This window comes from Gymnogyps californianus, chromosome 4 (assembly GCF_018139145.2).
Source record: "Gymnogyps californianus isolate 813 chromosome 4, ASM1813914v2, whole genome shotgun sequence".
In the NCBI taxonomy this organism is placed as follows: Eukaryota; Metazoa; Chordata; class Aves; order Accipitriformes; family Cathartidae; genus Gymnogyps; species Gymnogyps californianus.
In genome coordinates, this window is record NC_059474.1 from 55,380,530 (window position 1) to 55,402,884 (window position 22,355).

The 22,355-nt window shown below is 40.1% G+C and overlaps 1 protein-coding gene across 1 annotated transcript in view; it reads right to left on the minus strand.

The window, feature by feature from the left end:
* Nucleotides 1–1,993: 1,993 nt before the first annotated feature.
* TSPAN5 (tetraspanin 5) overlaps nt 1,994–22,355 on the minus strand; it is an 88,970-nt gene continuing 68,608 nt past the window's right edge. Inside the window, exons 3-8 of the mRNA XM_050895534.1 lie at nt 13,968–14,114; nt 11,845–12,015; nt 9,752–9,877; nt 6,551–6,598; nt 6,309–6,425; nt 1,994–5,737 (exon numbers count right to left, since the gene is read on the minus strand). Of these exons, the coding sequence (XP_050751491.1) occupies nt 5,672–5,737; nt 6,309–6,425; nt 6,551–6,598; nt 9,752–9,877; nt 11,845–12,015; nt 13,968–14,114 (675 nt within the window). The 3' untranslated portion in view covers nt 1,994–5,671. The remainder of the gene's footprint in view (nt 5,738–6,308; nt 6,426–6,550; nt 6,599–9,751; nt 9,878–11,844; nt 12,016–13,967; nt 14,115–22,355) is intronic.

Genomic DNA, 22,355 nt, shown 5'->3' on the forward strand with positions numbered 1-22,355 from the left:
CTAAAATGATTACGGGGAGAGCTCCAACAGCTGTACTAACCAGCAGCCACAGCAGTCTGAGGAGCACCAACGACCTGTCAGAAAGAAGCAGAGCATGTTCATTAGCCAGAGACTTCAACAACAGTTGACGGTAGAGATGGGATCTCCTCACATGGGGATGTGCTCTTCACGTATTAGCTTATTATTCATTTAAGGGCAGCTGCTGGCGGTGTGATAATGTGCTTTGTGACTTAATTAGAACACAATATTCTACATCGTATATGAGAGACCTGGGGATTTATTTCCCCTGTTAGTTTGTGGGAGGGCAGGCAGGGGGTCTTCTCCTGGAGGAATTTTGCACGAACGTATCCTTGTACTGTTAATGTTAAGTGCTACATCAAGAGTACACATTCACAACATCATATTTCACGCAATTTTATTTATAAAATTGTAATTATCTAACAAATTGCATATAAAATGATTTACTTCAAGTAAATACAGAATACTGCACAACTATTAAAACTATTGTATTGTCCATCATAAGTGTATTAAAACATTCCTAAAAAATGCCTCTATTAAAAAACAAAAACCCAAGAACACAAGTAGCATGATCAAGACCACTTTCAATAGCTTAAAATGAATTACCAGGAAGTTTCATTAACTTCCTAAGTAGACTCCAGTTACATCCATTGAGATCAGCATGTGATACAATACCACAGTCTAATGCTAAAGATGACAAGTAATACATTATGCACCTGCTCTATGCTTTTCTCCTAGACTGAAGCTAACCAGTCCGAAATCAGAAAACTAGAGCTCAAACTCTACTGGGCATGCAGTTCTGTTATAGCAATACTTTCAATTGGTAAGTGTAGTTGGCTTTTACAATCAATTTTGCAACTGATAAAAAAAAAGGAACACAAGAGAATACATTTGTATAAAAAGGAATGGTACACAAAGGGTAAATATCGACGCCTTGCCGTACACCCCAGCATGAACCAGAGAGAGAAAGATTCAGTTGGAACTAATCTGGAATATCCGTATCAGAGACGGGTCTGAGTCACAAAACCCAAATCCCAGTCTCCCCAGAGCTCAAGGTAGTATCAGGTCCATCTCTACTACGTACACGGCGTGAACATGAACACACATATGGATAGAGCTTTTAAGACATTTATATTGCCGAAACACAAAAGACAGCTAGCAGTACTGCCTGGTGCACGCTAGTAGTCACAACACTTATTTTTATACTGCATCTTAAGGGAGACAGATTTTCTCTTTTTTTCTTTTCTTCAAGTGGCAAAATTTGGTAGCTAATGGATCCAACAGGGTAGTTTTATTGTGTTTGCTTTAGACAGTTTCATGACCAATTACAGATATCTGAAAAAGCTTCAGAGAGAAAACAAAAGTGGGAGGGAGGAACTGGAACCTTCAACGGTGCTTGACACCTGTTGAGAGCTAATCTCCTAGGTATTTGCAGAACTGCCATTTCAATGCACCCAAAAGGCACACACAGCAAGAAGGGGAACGGAATAAAAAATTCACACGAGAGTTTCTCTTGTCACCCACGTTGTTAATCAGAATCAATTTTACCACGGGCATCTCTAAAGTAGTAAAAACACAGATTAACGTCCAGGACAGTTCTTATAGCACCATGTTTAGTCCTGCCGCAAGTGATGGCAACCTCCCGTAACTGGTAGGGGGTGCTGACTCCGACCCTCCACTTTACAGCCCAATGCTGTTCGAATGCCAAGTCGCGAAGGGCAAAGGCAAGGGAGGCCCTGCTGCTAACCAGAGCCCGAACGGCTGGCCGGGGTTTTACCTCCCTCCCTCCCTCCCTCCCTCCCTCCGGTGCCTGCTGCACGTCCGCCGGGTAGGCACTAGAGGGCAGGCGATGAAAGCACTCCCGCCTCACCTCCAGGGCGAGGCAAAGCCGGAGCGACCGCTCGGTTTTCATCAGCAAACTCGCACGGTGGACACCTTTCATATCTACAACAAACACTTCTAGGGTGAAAAGCAGTCGTGTGCAAGAATCATTTAATCTGCATGCTACTATTTACATTTCAAACACTATTTACACACCAGAACTACAATTAGCATCTCTCTCTCAAAGGGGAGAGAAGGCAGCTTTCAGGACAGAGTACACTTGAGCAAGCATCTCCACAGCTTCAAACTCTAAGGGGCACAATCAAAATTATGGATTTTGAAGCAAAGAGATCCTACTGTTACTGAAACAGACACACAGAGACAAATCAAACAGTTGCCCATTAGGCTATTAAAAATTAAAAAAAAAAAAAAGATCAAACAACAGAAAGGCCTGTAAATACTGGAGAGTATTTAGAAAGCAGAGGAGCAAGGACTGCGATGCCCTTTGGCAGGGTTCAGTGGGGAATTTGGAAATGGCTTTAAAGCTAGGGCTGCTCCTGAGGCTACCAGACCTCTCATTAGCAACGCCACCATCCCATATGAATCACCCAGCAGAGTTGTTTCACACTCCACAAGGGCCATAAGCCTGACAACAAATTTCTGAACAACTACTGCACATCAAAGATAATTAGACTGACCTCTGAACTCACATCTGCCCCACCACCACACCAGGCAGGCTAGAAGTTGCCAAGAAGTCATACCGCCTACCATATCTTATTGCTTTAGAAAATGAGCCCAAGTAGCCAGCAGATGTGCTCTAGTTGCAGCTCACCTGAAGTTTTCACAAAGTTTTCTGGAAAAAAGCTTGCTTGCATTTGGCAGGCTCTGACAATAATAGATTGATTTCCAAGGCCTCCCACAAGCTTTCCAAACTGGACACTTAAGCTGCTGTGTAGCTGCTGATGGGGCATTTCTTACCCAATCTGTAGACAAAAATGTGGGATTTAAATGTGCAATATAGATAGTTAATCCTGAACATTCAGTATGCATCCATCAAACGACTGCAAAAATGAGGAAAATAAGAGCATCTCTTGGGAGTGGGGAAGGGGGGAGGATCAGCATCTGCCGCAATAAAGACAAGCTCTAGAAAAATAAGTTATTTAGTGGTTTTTATAAGAACAGTCAGTCATTCTGGGACTCAGCAGAAGTGTTGCACATTTGTGTGTACATGTGCAAGTAGTGAGAACAAGATTTGCTCACCTCAGAGCATTTACCTTCCTATCAGTCTGACACTGCCAACAGCACGTCCAGCAGACTGGAACTCAGAGAACAGCGTGACAAGACAGAAGGCCAATACAGTACAACTGCAGAAATTCAAGTAGAAGAATGAAGTTATCTTCAGAAGCCCACAGCAGCAACAGCAGTATTCAAGATCAGTGGCAACAAGGAATGTTTCTGTAATATAGGCTTTTTTTCTTTTTCTCCAAACCAAAGTGCTGGGTTACAATCAAGGTTCTTGGGTGGAGGTGTTACTTCCTCAACCACACTTCCCTGATTTCTCACCGCACCATTTTGTCTCGGTGCAGCAATACTGGTGGTGATCATCTGCTTGTCCTGCTGCTATCAGGCAAAATGGTGTGTCCCTTTGCGGGGAAACAAACACCAGTAACTCCTCAAGTTGAGGAGTGGCTAAGAAAAACATAACACTGTGGTGAGGTGGAACCAACTTTATTAAGGACAGTGAATTATAATTGCTTTCAAAGGCTTTAAAAAAAAAATTTACTCTGAGTCATAGCTGGCCTTTAACAGCAGATACCAAAGGATATGGAAGCTGCCTGATTCAGAGCCAGTCAGTGGGAGTCAACCAAAAGAGGATGAGGTAATGCTCAAAGAGAGGAGGACAACAGGACTGTCTGCGGCATCTGTGGAGCGCCGGTGTGCCTACCACCAGCCTTCAGAGGGGAAAAAAACACGGTCGACTAAAGCACAGAAAGGCAAAACGTGCAAGGGTATATATACTTACATGTTTAAGAGTCACAGGACCAGAAAAGACCTTAATAGGTCATCAGACCAGCCTTCTATCCATCCCCCAGAACAGGGAAGTTTTGAAAGCAATGTATTCATCTCTTCTACTCCACATACTTCATTTTAGGAAACTCATCTCAGAAAGATGCTAAGCTCTTACAAAGAAGTGCTACACACCCTTTGCCACTGTCTGACCAAAGCAGGAGCTGAGAGCTCACAGCTTTCAGGACTAGTTCTGCAGATACCGAGAAGGGTCATACAACAAGCTAAATTTATACAAAGTGCAATAAAACTACCCAAGCTACGGTCAGGTTTGTAACTTCACTATTATTAGTGAAGAAGAACGAATCAAAAACTCTAAGCTGGATGGAGCCTGATCTAATTCTTCTTCCACTATTTGTGCTTTATTCCGAATTCTACTCTCTTTCGTCCAATTCAAAAGAGTCTGTCTTGGCTGATCCTAATACATGCTTCTATTTTAAAACTTACTCCATTGCTTCCAGAAAGCTTTTTGTTGCATTTAGAGCAACAAAGGGAGACACATCTCCATAGCAGGGATTTGTTCACTGGAGGTAAGCATTTACTCTGGCAAAAGCTGTTCTCTCCAACTTCCAAGGGAATAGGATATGATCTTTCCATAATCACATGCATTTACCAATAAATAAGTTTGGATTAGACTGTATTAAAACATATGCACAGATTTAAAGCACTGGAGTGTCACAGATTCTTACTCCACAGCTCATGCAAGTAAAAAGAATTAAAGAAAAAAGAAAAAAAGAAAGACCAAAGCCTCAGCTAGGAACAGACCAAGGAATTATCTTAAAAGAAGTTTTGCACAAGTATATCAAAGCACTAGTATTAGTGAGATCCCCAAATACATTAGGTTACACTAAACTCCAGAGAAACAAAAGATTTAGCCATATCAGATACATACGTTTTGATTTTTTTAAGTTAATATATAATTCATTCTTTGAATAATAATATTCACTTGGACCCAACATCCACACTGCTTTCATACATTTATACAGTTATATCCCATCCTTGCCTTAAGAGACTGATGTCCTAACGTATGGCAGCAACCAAAGGCTCTACAACCCTTGTTTGTCAAATATAAAACTCCTTTCCCTTCATACAAGGGTGGAGAAGGAAGAAAGATGTTGATAAAGTTAGGCAATTCTCCCTGTGAGCTTGCTGATTCCAACCTCCAAGTACTACAGGGAGATGGTTGGAAGCTTGCGTAAAAAAAATTTTCCCTTGTTTTAAAAACAATTTCTTTTACTGTACAATAGATGCATAGAAAGTTGCTTCCTGCTTGATGGGTTTAGGCCTGTAGCTATGTTTAGCTGTGAAAACAAGAAGATTGTTCCTTTACAGAGTGGCGAGGCGAGAGACCATCTCAGGAATATGTGGTGGCTATCGAAGAGCTCATGACACGAAGAATAAACAGCATATCCACAGACTACAACGATGCAACTCTGCCCCACTGAATACACCAATTTCAAAAAAGTGTCCACTTGTTACTCAGGATCAAGAATACAGTAGAGATTCACGGCTCAACAGCTTTCAAACTGGTGGTTTAAAAGAAAAAAATTGTCAGTGAGCAGCAGATTTTGAATCGCCCACTCTTCTCTCCCCCACCCCAAAGAGACACGAGTTCACTGCAGTATCAGGAACTTAGACTTGAGACTACTTGGGAGAGAAGGCTTCCCTGCCACCTATGTCCATACAGCTTGGTGTCGGAGTGACACACTGGAGGTTTCAGACGGTTTCGGTTGTCCAGTGTCTTGTTGTGGTTACTTCAGCAGTTTTACCAGCTGGCTCTGACAGCCTCAATGTCACTAACCAAATTCTGGGCTAAGCATATCCCAAATATCTGGAAGAGACAACAGTTTATTCATTTGGAGCATCGGACAACTCTTTTCACATAGGCAACCTCCTTAGGTTATACAGAACTTTGATATGAAAACAAGCTACAGAAAGTTAGAAATCAAATTAACAGCAAGTGTTGGAAGAAGGAAGAATATCAAAAAACTCCTGTAACTCCAGTATTTTTAGAGTGCCACTGCGTTCCAGGAAATTGAACAGTTCTAGACTTGCTTCACAAAAGCAACTGTAAAAGCTTTTTGCTGCTCATTTAAGCACCCTCAGAAACAGTAGGTCTGTACAGGCTTAAAAATCTCTACCTATTCTTTATCTAACAGAGTGTTAGTTTTGACCTGCAGACAGTTGAAAAGAAAAAAATGCGTCTCTACAGATAAAAATTAAATAGTCCTTAACACAAAGAAAGTCTTATGCATTTAGCTCCCCTCACTAAAACTTATGGATGTTGTATTTCTAAGTGCAACTGACACTGCATTTCCAGTTCTCATATACAGTTCCCCCTCATATATTCTATTTATCTGTTGTTGTTCTGTGTAACTCATTACAGAGAACGTGATGTTTACCTGCAGTAATGCTATCCCAATGAATATACCGGCAACTATGGTAAGATTGTCCTGCAACCATTTCTCAAACTGAGGGACACAGCCTTTAGTGTAGATAACAATCTGCTGATCAACTTCCTGCCAAGGAGAAGAGGGAATAAAATAGAGATAATTACATTCAACTATCCCATCAGTAGAATAACCTGCTCTTGCAAGAGGGATTCAGATCCTTAAGATACCACATTAAAAAAAAAAATGCTTACTGGTTTTTGCCTTGCATCGTAGCCACACTGAGTATTAATAACATCTTCCTAGGGGAGAGAGAGAGAGAGAGAGACAGAAGAGAGGCAATCAGTGAAGTGTCTCCAAAACACCCTCTCCCAGCTACCCAGAGTTGGTCCTGTATGTAATGAGACAATCATCCTAACTTTGGTTACCATATTGCTTTTTAAAAACCCCTTCCTCTTCCATTCAGTGGTATTAATTATTTGCAACAAACAAAAGCACATGGTCAAAAAATATTTTTAGCTCTCAGAGCAGCAAGCTGGGAAAACCGGCCCTCCACTTGGGTGAACTCCATGTTCCAGATGCAAGCATTCAGAAGTCAGAGTAAAGGGATTAGGGAACATCTATTTTAAGTGAAAGAACCTTTTGCTGAAACGATTTTATCTATACTGAAAAATATGCCAAGACTACTGTTAACATTTTCAGGGTTCAGTCTGTGCAGCGTGAAGAGGTGAGAAGGGGCAATTCTCTTGCAGAAGCTGCAAGTTCTTACCGAAGATGTCTGTAGAAATATATACAGTACCTAGTTCCTTTCCAAAAACTAGGGAGGAAAAAGACGACATGGGGTAATGTGTTCTTACTGCCTATTCTTTCTTACAGGAGCTTGATACCAATGGGAAAGGAGGGGTTTTTTCCTACTGCCTCTGCTTTAGTACTCCCAAAGCACAGGTAATAAAATAGGCTATGGCAGACTTTTCCTAGTGAACAAGTGCTACCCATTGGAAGCTGAAGCTGCATTTACTCTGTATACAGAGTTATTTCAGGGCAATAAAATGAAGCGACTACTTTTGGTGTCAGCCACAATGGCAGCAAAATTTTAAGTTGCTGGCTCATATAACAACAGTGAGCAGAAGGAACTACTCAAGGAAGTGAGAAAATCAGCCAATCTTAGCTAGGTGTACTGAACACCACAAGTTAATCAAATTGTGGGAAGTGAGAAAGGGAGCCAGCAGAGAAACAGATATTAAAAAGCAGCCATACAGAAAAAAGATATCTCCTCCTATCAGTTAAAGCTCCTCTAAGTGTTTCCTCACTTTGCAGGAAGTACATCAACAGGTCACATCCTGTCAGTTGCCCAAGTTGGTTTCCCTCAATGGACCTTTAGGATTTGACCAATTCATATCTTTTAATGAGATGAATGCTTCTGTTCCAGGATCTAAAATATAACAGTGCCACACACTTCAAGGCTGTAAAAGTAGGTAAGATTCCAACAGATGGATTTTAAGGTTCCTTCTTTGTACTGAATGCCTACTTGCTTTATCATCAGTGTCTTCTGCCTTTAGCCTTGGAATTTGCTAACCAAAAGAAAGCATGAAGAATGAAATGGAAATAAATCAACTTTTCTAGGCCTTGCCTGTACAGGAATTTGGAACATTCAGCCTGCTAAACTACAGCAAAGTGAACTACAGGAGTCCAAATTAGTTTTAAAGGAGACTTATTTTGGCCTACCTTAAACTTAGCACTTCCTGATTCAAGCTAAACTAAAAGCTAAACTAAAAGTAAGTCCTGTTCAATAAAGCATCCACATAACTTCTTGCATCAGTCCAACACTGCATCCTAATTCCAAAAGGGACAAATTTGCTTTCCCACAAAATAAACCTGTGTTTATCACGGCAACTGAACCAGTCACAGCTTGGTTACTATTATATCCATTATATGCACGACTTCTAATATTTTTAGAAATATTATTATTTTTAGTCTTTATTTTAAAGGCAATTAAGCGTGTTGCTTCCCTACAATGAATAAGAATGAGACTTATCTTTAAAGTTCTGGTTGCTGCATCACCCCATAAGAAACTGCATGACCATATACACACAAAGAGAGATAATTTTAGCATGGATTATGTATTTATAGGATTACCTTGTTCTGCTGTCACTGGTTTGGTTTTATAACAACTATATTTTTAAAACTGGGTTGTGATGACCTCTCTGTGTGGGTGGGTGGGCAGATAGGCAAACAGTAGGGGGAATTCTAAGCATAATGCTTGAGCCTAACCTATATTTTGTTTTAATATTTCATTAAAACATTTTCAGCGATGCTTGTGAGAAAGATTCAAACTACTGTGAAGACATGTTCACTGCAGAGGAACCAGAACGCAGCTTGTGCAAGCGGCAGTGCCTTATCAGGAGAGGGGGAGAGCGGCAGTAGTGACTGGATGCCGGGAGTGGCGACTGCATTGCATTAGCAAGGCAGGAAGCACCTGAGGTGCCTGTTGGCAACTTGCCTAACTTTAGTCAGTGCTACAGACTCATACATTCAAGGAACTATAAGTCACTCCAGGTGGAGAAAAAGCCACAGCTGCACTACTAGATAATACAAGCACTCACAGGCTGCTTCTTTTAAGCTATATGAAAGTCAAATCTATGCAGCGTTAGCCACATAACAGTTTCCATGCACACACCCATCCCTATTCCAAGCCTTTCACTGTCAGTGAACTGCTTCCCTACACTTTACCCTTCATTCTTGATCACGTCTGTACTGGTAATGCATGGCTCCAACATTTTCTGCTCGATGATCCACAACTATTTAAAAAGACATGAAAATTTACTAAAAAGCTGTTCCCTCAATTTCTGACTGTTCAAGTGTGATCTCAGGTGACTGTAGGACAAGCAGTAATTTTAAAGGGAAAAAAGGGGCATGTAAAGATGTCCATACCTGACTCAAGATTCTAATGCAAACATACGTCAGTTCTTCAGGGCACAGACTGTCATTCATTACCGTACCTAGCACAAACTGGGTCAAACTGGCTGTAGCCTCTGGACACTGCATTAAATAATGAGTAATACCTGCTTTAGAGTGTCTGATCTTAGAGTTGCTGTTCTTTATGAAGAATGAATGAAATATCCTGATGATATTCAATTGAAAGCTTGTATCCTTCAACTCATTAAGGGCTTCTGCTTTTTATACTTGCTAAAATTAATATGTATGTTCAGCCAAGCCCATGGTTCTCTCATTCTAATGAAAAGCAGCAAACAGCATACAATGAAGACTTAAGTTAGCTCAGGATTTTTGCTGACTGCAGAAAAGTTAGTGGTTAAGCTGAGCTGCAAGTACAAAAAAAAAAGATACAGATTGGTGAGAAGGTAATGATCATGCATGACTTCCAGAAAAAAAAAAATTCTTAGAGTGATTTAAAATTGGAACAGCAGACCCATCCTACCCTCTTGACTGTCACTTACGGCAGGGTCTTTAGTGCAGCAAGAGAACGGCACACCACAGCGCTCTCGACTTGCGTTGGAATCTGTGCAATTGAAGTAAATATTAAGGTTCCAGTCATCAGCTCCAAAAGCCCCACAGCATTGCCACTAGAACAAAGAAAGGAGAGCTGCTTGACTTTCAGAACAAACAAATCTCAGCATTAGTAACATGCATCATCACTGCCAGTTTCCCTCTAGCTTTCAAAACAAAATCTGAGATTCCCTCTGGTTTCATTGAAGCTGGCTTGGTTTTGTTTTTTAAAAAAAGACCATTCCAAACCTGTAAGTTGTTCTAAAACTATCATGTGATCAAAGTTATGTTCACACCCTGCAATGCTGCTCTCTGGAGAGAAACCCATGGAGTGAGCTGATAAGCCTACACAACACCACAGAGTTGCACAGGCCTACAAGCTCAGGCCCCAGGGACAGTAGAGCCAAGAGTATGATATTCTGTCCAGTCTGATGTGCCCTGGGTTCTCAACAAAACTAGTCAGCTCTGAGGGCTACACTGGTATAGCTACTCCTTTTGCCAGTTTGGGGGAATCTTTGCCTGGCTGTACATCAGACAGTATGAACACATTGTTGCCTGAGCATCACACATTGCACAAATAACATCTTTACTGAAGGCAGGCAGAATCCTTCAAGAAGTAAATATACCAAATGGCAGGCTTAGTCTGTGGCAAAACATGTTGGACACACAAAGAATTGGTAAAACTTGCTGAACATGAGATCAGCGGAGCACTGATGGTTTACAGCATTAAAGGAGCTAGCCCAATGCATCCATTTATGTTAACTTAAAAAAAAAAAATTGAAAAACCCCAAACAAACCACATTTTAAAAAAAACATTGGAATGGCAATTCTCTCTTTCTAGATGCAGCACAGTTCCCTCTGCAATACCTGAACATGTTGTCTTCAAGCATTATCTCTACTAGCTGAAAAAGTAGCTTGCTCTCCAGACTCATGCTGTCCCTGACTTATCTGCTAAGATTGCTAATCCAGTTAGGAGAGCAAGTTTTACTTAGTGCTTGCAAAATTGGACTGTAGCCTTTTGGTTGCATACAAGTGGGCCACTGCTTTCAGACTGTGGTGACCTCTCAAACCAGTGCAAGGATCCACATCCTGTTACTTACTCACTTGTCATTTTTCCCCCCAAGGCGTATAGAAGCAAATCAAACACTGAATGAAATTATTTTAATTGCAGAATGTACAAAAATTAGTAAACATTATTTCAACCAACACTTAACCATGTTACCTACACAGAGCGAAATTCAAAGAGTAGTTCATCAACACAGGCCAGAATTGAGTATTAGAGCAAGAAGGTACTGGCAAAATAACTCATGTGCAAAGGTCAGTGCAAGACTCCTTTACACACACTGATAAATTACAGAGCTTAACTCGCACAAGCGTGTGCATCTCTGGCTTCACCCTTCCCTCCCAAGTGCAGATGTAGCATGATTTAGAGATTTCCTATGAGAACTTTATGAGTTGCCCACTTCATTAGGCTAAGTGCATTAAGTCTACTTAAAAAGAAATAACATTGTAGTTTCACTCAGACCAGCTAAACATCTCTGCCACTCTGCAGTGTGGTGTAGCACCTCTAACGTTGCTAAAACTACACCAATATTCATCTTAGAACCAAATTAAGCTTAGAAAAGGATTATTTTGTTTAAACGGATGTGATAGCTCCTACAATAAAATATTTTGAGTACCCCTCCCCCCCAAGAACCCTAAAAATATCTTCATATGCATATGGAATATGCTCCAAAAAACTGAACACAAGACACTGATGGTTAACTTGTAGATTCAACACACTATCTCTAAGTCTTCAAGAACACATCACCACAACTCTCCACCTTGTTTTGCTCAGTCATACATCAACAAATAAGCCACTTTTCACAGGTGCTGTGTGCTTGTAGAAGTTCTGTAAAGACAGATATACATATATATTCAAAAGTATTATGTGCTAGAATATTTCTGTTGTTCCCTGAAGAAAGCAAACAGATGGGAAGTAAAAAATAGAGTCAGTATTTCTTTAAAGTAAGCTTTACAAAAAAATACACATAGTCCAACTTACATATTCCTGTGTGAAGTCTATGAGGTTTTGCAAATCAATGTCATCTCGGTATGCTCTGATGTTGTTGTTTATAAAGAAATACAGCTGGTCCTTTATCCAGTCTTTGAAAACAAATGCTAGAACACCAGCAGTGAGCTCCAAGAAGAAAATAATTCCAAGAAACACAGAAAACTATGAAGAAAAAGGAAAAGGTTAAAATTATTTTGCTTTATGATCAAAGCCTTTTTTTTCAAGGATCACAATTATGTTCAGTGTTAGGGCTTTATCTGTTTCAGTGCAAGTTCAAGCTATTCCAGCACACAGGAAATTTTAAATTAAAAATACATCATTTTTAATTAGGTAGGTAATTAATTCCTGTAGTACAGGAATCTTAATTCTATTCTAACAAATAATAAAAATGCCAACAAACTCAAACTTTAGACATTTCACTGGGATTTTCAAAGAGGTCCAAGAGAATTCACTGTAAATTTCAACAGAGATGGCTATTCACCACCTGCAGGGCCCTCTGAAAACTCATCTTAAATTTCTATGTAGGCACTTATATTTTCAAAGGCATAAACAACCAATAGTGCCAGTGAAATGCTTTCTAAGTGACTTTTTCTTCAGACACCCTCATTGGTAAAGCTTTGCCTAAGCAGACAAAGCAAAAATTGGTAACAGCAGAAATTAATTAATGACTAAGTCGGAGCAGAATGTCTACGGAATGACTCACATCCACATTAAAACCAAATGAGGCTGCTATGATTAATGCAAATGCAATAGATGCCAAAGGCATTACTAATGATCTGCCACTTTCTCTAAGCATCTCCACTGAGTCTATACTGTTTTAAAACACACAGGGGTCCTCATATACTGGAAGTCCATCCCTTTTGCAACTGCGCCTTTGAGTTGCATTTTAATATGCTCTCTGTGTTTGTTCAGATGCATTTTTAATTTCTCCTGCAGCTGCTGTATAGGAAGCTATTTCTGGTACAGCAGATGGGTTCATTTTAGGCAAGCTAAGAGAAGCATGGGAGAGGAGAAAAAAAGTGTTACAATAGCTCCCCTCCTTCCTTTTTTTTTTTTTTTTTTTTAAAAGCAAGACAAGAGCAAGCTAGAACTATCCCAAGCGGCTTTATAAATGCTTCAAGAACTGTAACTCTCAACTGCCTCCTCCCCTTACACAACATGTCTGGGGGAGCCAAATATGTCACTTGAAAGCAGTTGTTTCACTGGAAGCCTTTTCATGTATATATTAACAGTTAATGGTTATAAAGACACAACTACTACCCAGGCTGCGCCCACCTCTGGAAGTTGGGGTGGTGGAGGAAAGAATCTTGAATTTTTATTATAAATCTTAAATGTATCTAAAATGGAACATGATACTGTTATCATCATCTTCAAAGCTCACAGGAGGAGGGCTTTCAAAAAACAGAACCAGGCTACTTAGCTAAAAGAATTTTCAATACTGAGGTATGTTTGTTTGTATATCAGCAGCTCCTTCCTCAACTAACAGCCCAGCCCAGAGTTCAAGACGACAACTTCTCTTTTCTTTACCTATCCTGGACACATCCTCCTCCATTTCTCCCTCTCGGGCCCCAGCACTGACAGTAAGCAATGAAGCCTTTTCAAATTAGCTAAACAGTACAGAACTGAGGATATCAGCAAGCAACCCCTCATAACAGTCCTATCTCCTCTGTACCATGAGGGGCACTGGCACAGCAGAAATCACACGGGTCACATTCAGTGGTGTATATACATTCCTCGTATTTCATAGGCAGTTATTTCATGTTATGGACTCAAAGTTCAACATGCAGATTCCTAGCAGAAATTTCTCTCTTTTCATGACAGGAAAGCAAAATGTTAGGCTATATCCATATGAAAAGCAGTAGTTCCATGTTATGATTCTTACCATCAATAGTTTTGAACCTTAAAAAAACCCCCAAACAATAAGCACCAGAGACTGAAGAGCTGTAAAGTGTTAACAGTTAAGCAAAAGCGATTCACAAAACAGTACCCTCACATCAGATAACACCTTCTGCTCCACAAAAGACATTTTAAAATCTTTACACAGTTAAGCAGGAACAGAGAACATGACTTATGCTATGTAACCGATGAATGCCACAGTTGCAGAGGCTACTTACAAATTTGAGAAGAAAGGTATTTTCTCGCAAAGCTCCAATGCATCCTGCAAATCCCAAAATGAACATAACTCCTCCTACCACTAGGAAGAGCCAAACTGGATCAAAGCCTCCCAGGTCAGTGATGGAGGAGATATTGGACAGCACTCCCTGGGAAAGAAACAATTTCAAAGGATAACAAGTATGTTCAGCTTTCAGTTGTACAAATTCTGCTTGCATTTTTATTTTTAAAAAGGTAGAAGACTACAGCAAATAAATGTTCTGCAGTACAGCAAGAAAACACAATTAAGAAAATCTTTGCATTCAAAAAGAGATTAAAAGGGCGATTATGTACACTATTTCTGAATCAACATGTGGAATGAACAACAAAATGTGCCTCTAGAGTCCTCTGCAAGAAACCCACAGGGTGTTTTGCTGCTTCTGTAGCTATATTAGTCTGCCAGAAAGTCAGAATAGATATTTGAACAAAACTTAACTCAATCTTATTACTCATGCTGACATGCATTTTGGGTATCTCATACATTGTTTATGTAAGCACACAGTTACACATGTTATGATAGAAAAAGCAGTCAATAGCAAGAATACCACCTTGAATTTAGCATTTATGCTCAATATTTACAACAATTGACAGAAATTAGAAGTGAGCTCCTAGGTTGCATCATCTTGCAACGACGAATTTTACACCAAATTTTGACAAACTAGATACCTAGCCAATTCAAATTCAGGGATCTACAGTGCCAAAAACTCATTACATAAATAAAATATGGCTAGTGACTAATCAGTTAGCAGGAAAAATTTGAAAATAATCTTAATTCTTTTAGTAGGACATAAGACAGTTTAAGGACTTGTCTTGGGAGGTGGTTTGCACTAACTTAGGTTACACCCATCATATGGTAAACCACATATGGTGTGTTTTAGATAAGACAGCACAGTCTGCTTGTAATGCCATTGCCCCCTTAGAAGCAAAGCTTGGGTTGTGATGCCAGTAATCCTGAGGAACTATTTTATTTTTTTGACCACATTTTAACCAGAGTTTGGCTGATGTTGAACAGATGGGTCATATCAACAAGCAAGTACAAAGTCTTCCTTATTGCAGTGAGTTTGCACAGAACAGTTACAGTTTCCTAAGGCCTTTTGGCAGCAAAAAAGCCCAAGTATTTCTTCATTCACCTCCCCAGTGCTGTAGGTCAATGCAAAGCACACTGCTGTAGCAGACATTTCTCCATGTGTTTCCTCAAAGAAGCCTGAACCCAGGCTGAGTGCTTTGGACTACTGCTTTCCCTACTAACTCCTGAAGGAAGCTGTGGCTTGAAAAGCAACAAAATAGATGTTTACCTCTACAGCTCCTTACATTTGCAGAATTAAGTCCTTCATCCTTTTCCTTTTCCCTGTTCATATCCCCTTTGCTTCTTTGAAATAGTCCCAAAACAGCCATAATTTTGAAAGAAGTTATCATAACCTCATTTCCAAAAGTTGTTAGTGACATTGTTAACAGATGACTTTTCACAACTGTGGCTTTAGAGCTGTGATTATTTTTTTTTTTTTTTTTTTAATATACTCAGTTTGGACCACTCAGAACATATAAATAGTCATGCAACCAATATCTCTAATACAGTACTCCACATAGTCTGCAACCACTTCTATAGTTTCCCAAGCAAAACTGACATTGAGCAAGTAGTAAATGAAGACAGTACTCAAAGCTTTTTAATTCTGCAGACAACGATAGACTGGATAAAATATACATGTGAATTTCTCCAATGCACACAGCAAGGAGCCTTGGAAAAGGCCAGCATGCTAAAAGCAAAAGAAAAACCTGACTACAACCCAATTCTAAAGTACGAACAATAAACCAACAGCATGAATGACATTCTCAAACCGGACTCCTCTCCCTCCTACTACAGAAGGCTATTGCTGACACACAGGAATGAAAAAAAAATAAATAAAAAAAAACATATTCATCACTCTCCTCCTACATTACATACAGTACTAGTCTTATTGTCATTCATTAAAAAGACAAAAATAGACGTAAGGCATGATATAACACAATGCTGCTCAGAACCAGTATTGCTATCAAAGCAGACCAGCTGGCACATCCCTTTTCCTAACTAACTAGTGACGAGATGGTACAAGCCAGGCTGAAATGAACACTTATCCATCATTAACACTTAAATCAACTTGTACAAAATTCCACTACTTTTGCTTCATTAAATTTGTCACAGAAAAGAAATCAAAGACATAACTTTCTGGCTAAGAATGACAAGCAAAATAAACAATATAATCTAATAACACACAAACCTTTGAAAAAGTCATGGCCTTAGCCATACACAAGTCAGGAAACATGAGCTCTGCCCCAAGCGAAAAAGACCAAAATGGCTAAAATGACTTCTTCACAAAGTTTTTAAGTCCTTTCTATGTTTCCCCTCTGTGCCTATAAAGTTACCATAAGATGAGAAGAAATTTTGCCTTAAAGCAGACACTACTACTCGTTTCTTTTAACATTAGCTGATTTTGGCATTAATGGACTGTAGTGTAGTAGAGTGAGAAAACAGTCACTGGACAAAGGACGTTGCCTTTGTATTATAATTATTTTACTTAAAAAAAAAAAAAATCCAAGAAGGATGAACAGTCATTGAAGTGTCTCTTCATAAGACACTGTCTTTCTTTAAAAAAAAAAAAAAACAAAACACCACAGCAAATTGCTATGTTTAATCAAGTTCTTTCCATATGAAAGTAGTAAAATTCCAATGAAAGAAGAAATTCAAGTGCAATTCAGCTCACATTTTGGACATTGCTCTTAGATAAGTTATTCATAATATAAAGTGTCTGTGAGAAGAAATACACCACTTTGCATTTTGTCACACTCCCATTAAAGTCGATGACAATAAAATTTAGTGAACCAGTTGTATATTGCCTTTCTGACCGTGTCGTTTCCCACCTTACTTGATTTTCTAGCACTGCCAGGCTCTTAGCACCCTGGTGTGCCACATGTTGGCTGGTCATCCAGCAAAAGTCACTCATCTAATCTCTGGTCCCCCCAGGCTCCAACTCCTCACGATAGCTATGATCTGACATGTACTGAAATAGAACACCACAAGCTTTATCTGCCATTGTTTGCTGTCCTTGGAAAGCACCTTTATGTGCATCTTTTGCTAGTCCACATATGGCAATCATAAGCCTAGCTTAGATAAACCCCAAATAATACATCCTGACAGCACAAAGCACGTACTGCGCAATTCTTGTTTGTACTCTCTGCGCTCTCTGCATATGAATCCCAAGTTATCAGTATTCTGGAGAGACATCTCAGGATATGCAATCTTCAGAGAGGCTTTGGCAATAAAACAATAGCTAGCAGCAGGAATGACAAACACAGACAATGCTCTGTGGTTATAGCTAGAGATGCACAGAGGTAGTCTGATAGAAGATTGCCGCTTACTGCTGAAATATGGTTATCCAGTCTTGGTTTTTTCTGGACACTTACAAATAAGCTCTCTGAAGAGATAGCAGCACAATACTCTGAAGAAAAGCATATTTTGCTTCAAGCAGCAGGACAATGACAGGGGAATATTATCTCACTTCATACTGTTAAGAAGAACTAAATGTACAGTTCTATAGGCACATACTTCTCCTATCCAGTGCAAGTTTCTAAAATGCCTGCTACCACAGTATTCAGTATTTTTTGGCTGTAATGGCTACTTCTGGGGAAAGTTTGGCAGAGATATACAAATGCCTGGCAGTGACCAATTCTGTCTTCATCCCATCTTTAGCCAAAAGCAGAAAGGAATGTTTCCAGAGGTGCTTGAGCAGAGGATCGGGAATGTGATATTCTAACACTGCATCCTCCAGTGACACGCTCTGAATACTCAGGCTGACCAGTCAGTCACAGAATATACAGTGACTGTTTGTCGAATGATCTCTTGCATCAATGCAAGATCTAAACAAACCACCCATAAATCCTTTAAAGTCAGGCTTTCTACAAATGCAAAGTATTTTTCTCAGCAACACTACTACAGTAGTCCACTCCAACCTTTACTGTTAAATAGTTGCAAGCACTACTGATGCTTTAGCATCTGAAAAGAGGAAATAATTTTTTTTTTCCTAAACCCACATTCTCATTTTGGAAGTATGGTTATTTTTCTGGGGTAAACGCACATCACTTTCTTGGTAGTTCAGGCATGTGCATAATCTTTATTTGGTAGTAAACACTTTGTTTGTGCAAAGCTATATACTCTAATGCTTTTCTTCTCATGATGGTGCCAATCCAGGGCTCTGCTGCAGTCCCACAAGGAGAGCCAGTAGGACATGTTCTCTGGCTGATCTCCAGCTCATCTGTTTGCTCTGTTCCCCCACCCTCAATTGCCTGCTGTGCGTTACAGCGCCTGGGTTATTATTTAACCTTTTAATTCACCACAAGTCAAAATTTGTTTGGGGCAGTGAAGCAACAAAAGCATCATCCATAACTGAACTAAAATCAATAATAGTCAAGTTACAAAAAAGTGTCCTTTATTTGTGAAATGTACTTCACTTCAATCACTAGGATACAATGATGTAGGCATGGAACTAGAAGGACTGACCTCATACTCCTACATCACCCCAAATTCAGGAGAGGAAGTCAAGTGAAACAGTACGACCTGCTCTTTTTTCCAACAAAAGGGTGGGGGGAAGAGGCATTGGTGGTATCTTCCGCCACACCAAGAAACGTGAGACAACCAAGCCAGGCCCACCAGAAGCTCCTGCAGAACTAGAGTCTTCTCCTTATGGTATGTGAGCACAGGCAGAAAAACAGTCTATGAGAGATGCCTGAATCCAGTGACAGATCCTCTGTTGTCAAGCCATTTTTTTCCCCATGGCCAGAGCCCTCCACCCTACAAGCTGGATCTCATGCATAGCTCAAGGGAGAACAAGGCTAAGGAAAAATACTGGTCTTGAAGACAGTAACTCAAGAAGGCCTCTCCTGATACTATAGCTGCACAATTGTTTGCCTTTATCCCATCAATAAAGAACAAGGAAGCAACAGTCAGTTAGAAAAGCAGTAAGGGTGCACCCCTCACACCTTCTCCGACTTGTACTCTTTAAGATCATCGGGACAATTTGTACTACTTTCCAGAGACAGATCTCTGACTCCAGCTCCCACCTTTGGTGCACATTTACATTAGAATTTCAGGTCAGATCCAGGAGTCCCATTTAAAGTAATCACACACAAGCTATGCTTCAGTTCACACCAGGGAACAGTCTCAGAGCACACAGACTAGATTACTTACAAATGAAGATATGCCCCTGGAACGTCCAACCACTAGCAGGCATTCAGTCCATGAGATCACACTAGAACTTGGCTGAAGAAAACTCAAACCTTTCAAAACCTGTAGAGTGTGAAAGTTGAGTCTTCAACACCATTTCCTCTCCTATTGGTCCATGCTACTTGCATTTAGCAGACATAGCCTTTGAGTGCTGAACCCAGAAAGTTACTTTAATTTCCCCAGAATGTATGGATGCCATCACAGACATCTTGGTTGGAGCAGTGCCCCAGTGTTGGCACACCTATACAATCTGATTGTGTTCCTGGTTCCTAATGAGGCCAAATAGAAGGGAGTCACAAGTGCATTAACAAACCAGCAAGATTTCCAGACCATCTGTGGTTGTGGTTAGTGTAGAGAATCGACTGCCACATTCAGGTCTCAGAAATGTTCCCAGAAGTTTGCTAGACCATTGCTTCTCTCTAGAACAGCTGATTTCACAGGCACAGTAGCATACTGCAGGGCAAGAGACAAGCTCCAAGATCCACGTGAAAACACTCCAGGCAGCAGTAATTTTGAAAAGCTGACCCAGTAATGAAAATTCAAGGCATCTTAAGTCAGAGACAACTTAGGAGAATCACCATCCTAGGGAACAAAGAGGTGATGCACTGTGAAAGTATATGGAATTTGGCCCACGGGGGCACACGTAGAAGAACAGGACTCAACACAACAGTCGCCATGACAAACAACATCCCAGAGGGCCATTAAAAAGTAAAAAGAAGAAACCAAAACCAGTAGGATGGGAGAAATCAGCTATTTTTTTTCCCATTTCCTCCAAGATGGGAAAAAACATTCTCTGCTGCAGAATCCCATTACTGGGGGGACAAAAAAAGCAGATAGTCAGAAAAAGATTCAGCAATACAAGATCTTCTGAAACATTTCTTCTTTGCAAACAGGATTAGCCTTTCCACAAGCTCGTCTGCAAGACTTAGAATCACTGGCAAACAGGAACACATGGGGGTGATGGGAAATAAAAGTCTTTCCAAATGCATGATTTTAAAATGGAAAAATGTCTCTCTACTTTGTTAGTCATAAAACCCATGCAGTTTCTCCATGCTGTGCATCTGAATGAGAATGGGGAATAGAACAATAGTCATTGAAACATGCCAAATTAATTCCACTCCAGAATTTTGTCTCTTCAAGCAAGAAACTAGGTGGGGGATGTTTACAAATCTTATTTCCTTGATTTTTGTTGGTTTTGCATTTCCCACAGCAAACAGTAACAGCAGCAGAACTTTATTTTTCAAGTGTCTAGTGAAGGAGAAGGACTAGTCTAGCTTTCTTGTCATGACAAAGCAGAGTTCGATAGGTGAATAACACATAAATACATGCAAGATACAGATTTTTAAATTTTTCAGGATTAATGGTTACAAGGTGTTGGAACACTAGTAAAATGATTTAAGAGCTTGTTTAGATAGTGCATCTTTACGTATGGAAATTTAAATTAAATGTAGTAGCGAATATTAGGATCCCTCTCTCTCCTCCCCAGTCCTGTAAAATCCACACACGCAGTCCTGGCTTAGACGCAAGATATATGCTTTGGGTATCCTTCAGCCCATAAGGACCCACAGGATATGCGCACGGTTTCCTTGTCAGCAATTGTTTTTAAAAGAACTGTGTGATAGACATGCATGCACAACAATTATGGAGTGCCTAGTGTATCACTCCCTCTTGATGTCTCCCACTCACTGGGACAGTAAAAGAAGTGAGAATTTTTTCCTGAAAACAACTGTATTTTTCATTTCAGGGCAAGGAGAGACAGAATTGGTCTGACAAATTGTGACTGTTTCTATGTAGGGAGTTTAGCCTGTCCCAGAACACCAAAGTAGGCCTAAAGCACCTTATATCAACGTGTAAAAGTCTAGCTTAAAACTTGAGATCCAGATTTAGAGCTCCTGCTCGCTAAGAATACTGTGCTGGCACACAGAGGTACCATACTGGTACTCCAGACTGTGCACAACTTGACTTCTGAGCTGGAGTGTCTTTTGGTTACACTGATTTAACAAGAAAAGCCTAGAAACCAAACTTATGCACATAATCAACCTCTTCCACTTCTCCCTCTTCATTTCAGTCAATCTTATACATGAACTAAGTCTAATCGACAAATTTTGCAAGGATCTGCAGATTTTTTCCCCCCACTTTAGTATCTCTACCTTTGCTACCTCCTACTTAAAGTATACCCCAAAACCACAGCGCTTTCGTTCTAAAAACTCCCTCTCCATGGACAGTCTTATAAGTATGTCTCAGAAGATATAACAGCAATTCATCACTTAGTCTCACTACACTTGAATATAAGTCTCCTGCAGGTAGTGAGAGAACCAGAAAGCTTATTTTCCCAAGCACCTACTGGCATCGTACCATGAATACTGCCAATGAGTCTTAACACCACATTATCTAATATATACAACCAAGGAGGGAAACAGACATTTTGTACAAGTCTAGTTTATTTTTTAAAAGTGAACAGAAGAAATTACTTGAAGTGGTTAAAAAAGCCAGTGAAATATAAACATTCTTCCCCTGCTGCTGAAAAAAGGTAGTGTAAGCTGCTTGGGCTTAGTACAGACTCTTCAGTACAGACTCTATATGTTAACTATGTTTATGTCACTGTTGGGGGGAGGTGGGGGGGTGTTGAAATCAGCTGCCATGGATGAACTTTTTTTATGGTACAAGCCCAAGTCTAGTGTGCCTGAAAACACTGCGAGATTGTGAGCTATATAGTGCATCCATGTATAGATAGCTTTATTCATCCTCTGAGTTTATTGCCCCCACCCCACCCCCCAGCTCTCTTTCAGGTTCATGACTCAGAATGCTAATTGCCCAGTTTTTGTTTAGGGCTGGCTGACTGGCTGTCAAGCCAATTCTATTGCCTATTTGACAAATGAGCTCTTTTGCCTCCCTGCAAAGGCTGTAAGGAAGGTCACGAGACTGTATAGTGTGCTTTTTTCTGTCTTTACAACAAAGTTTAAAGGGGAGAATTCAAGCCAACTTAGCAAAAAAGAGAAACTAGCCACCAAACCCACAAATCTACCCCAAACTGTTTTTAGCCAGCAGCAAACGGGACTCCTATAAAATGTGGATTATTTCTTTACATTCTGCATTT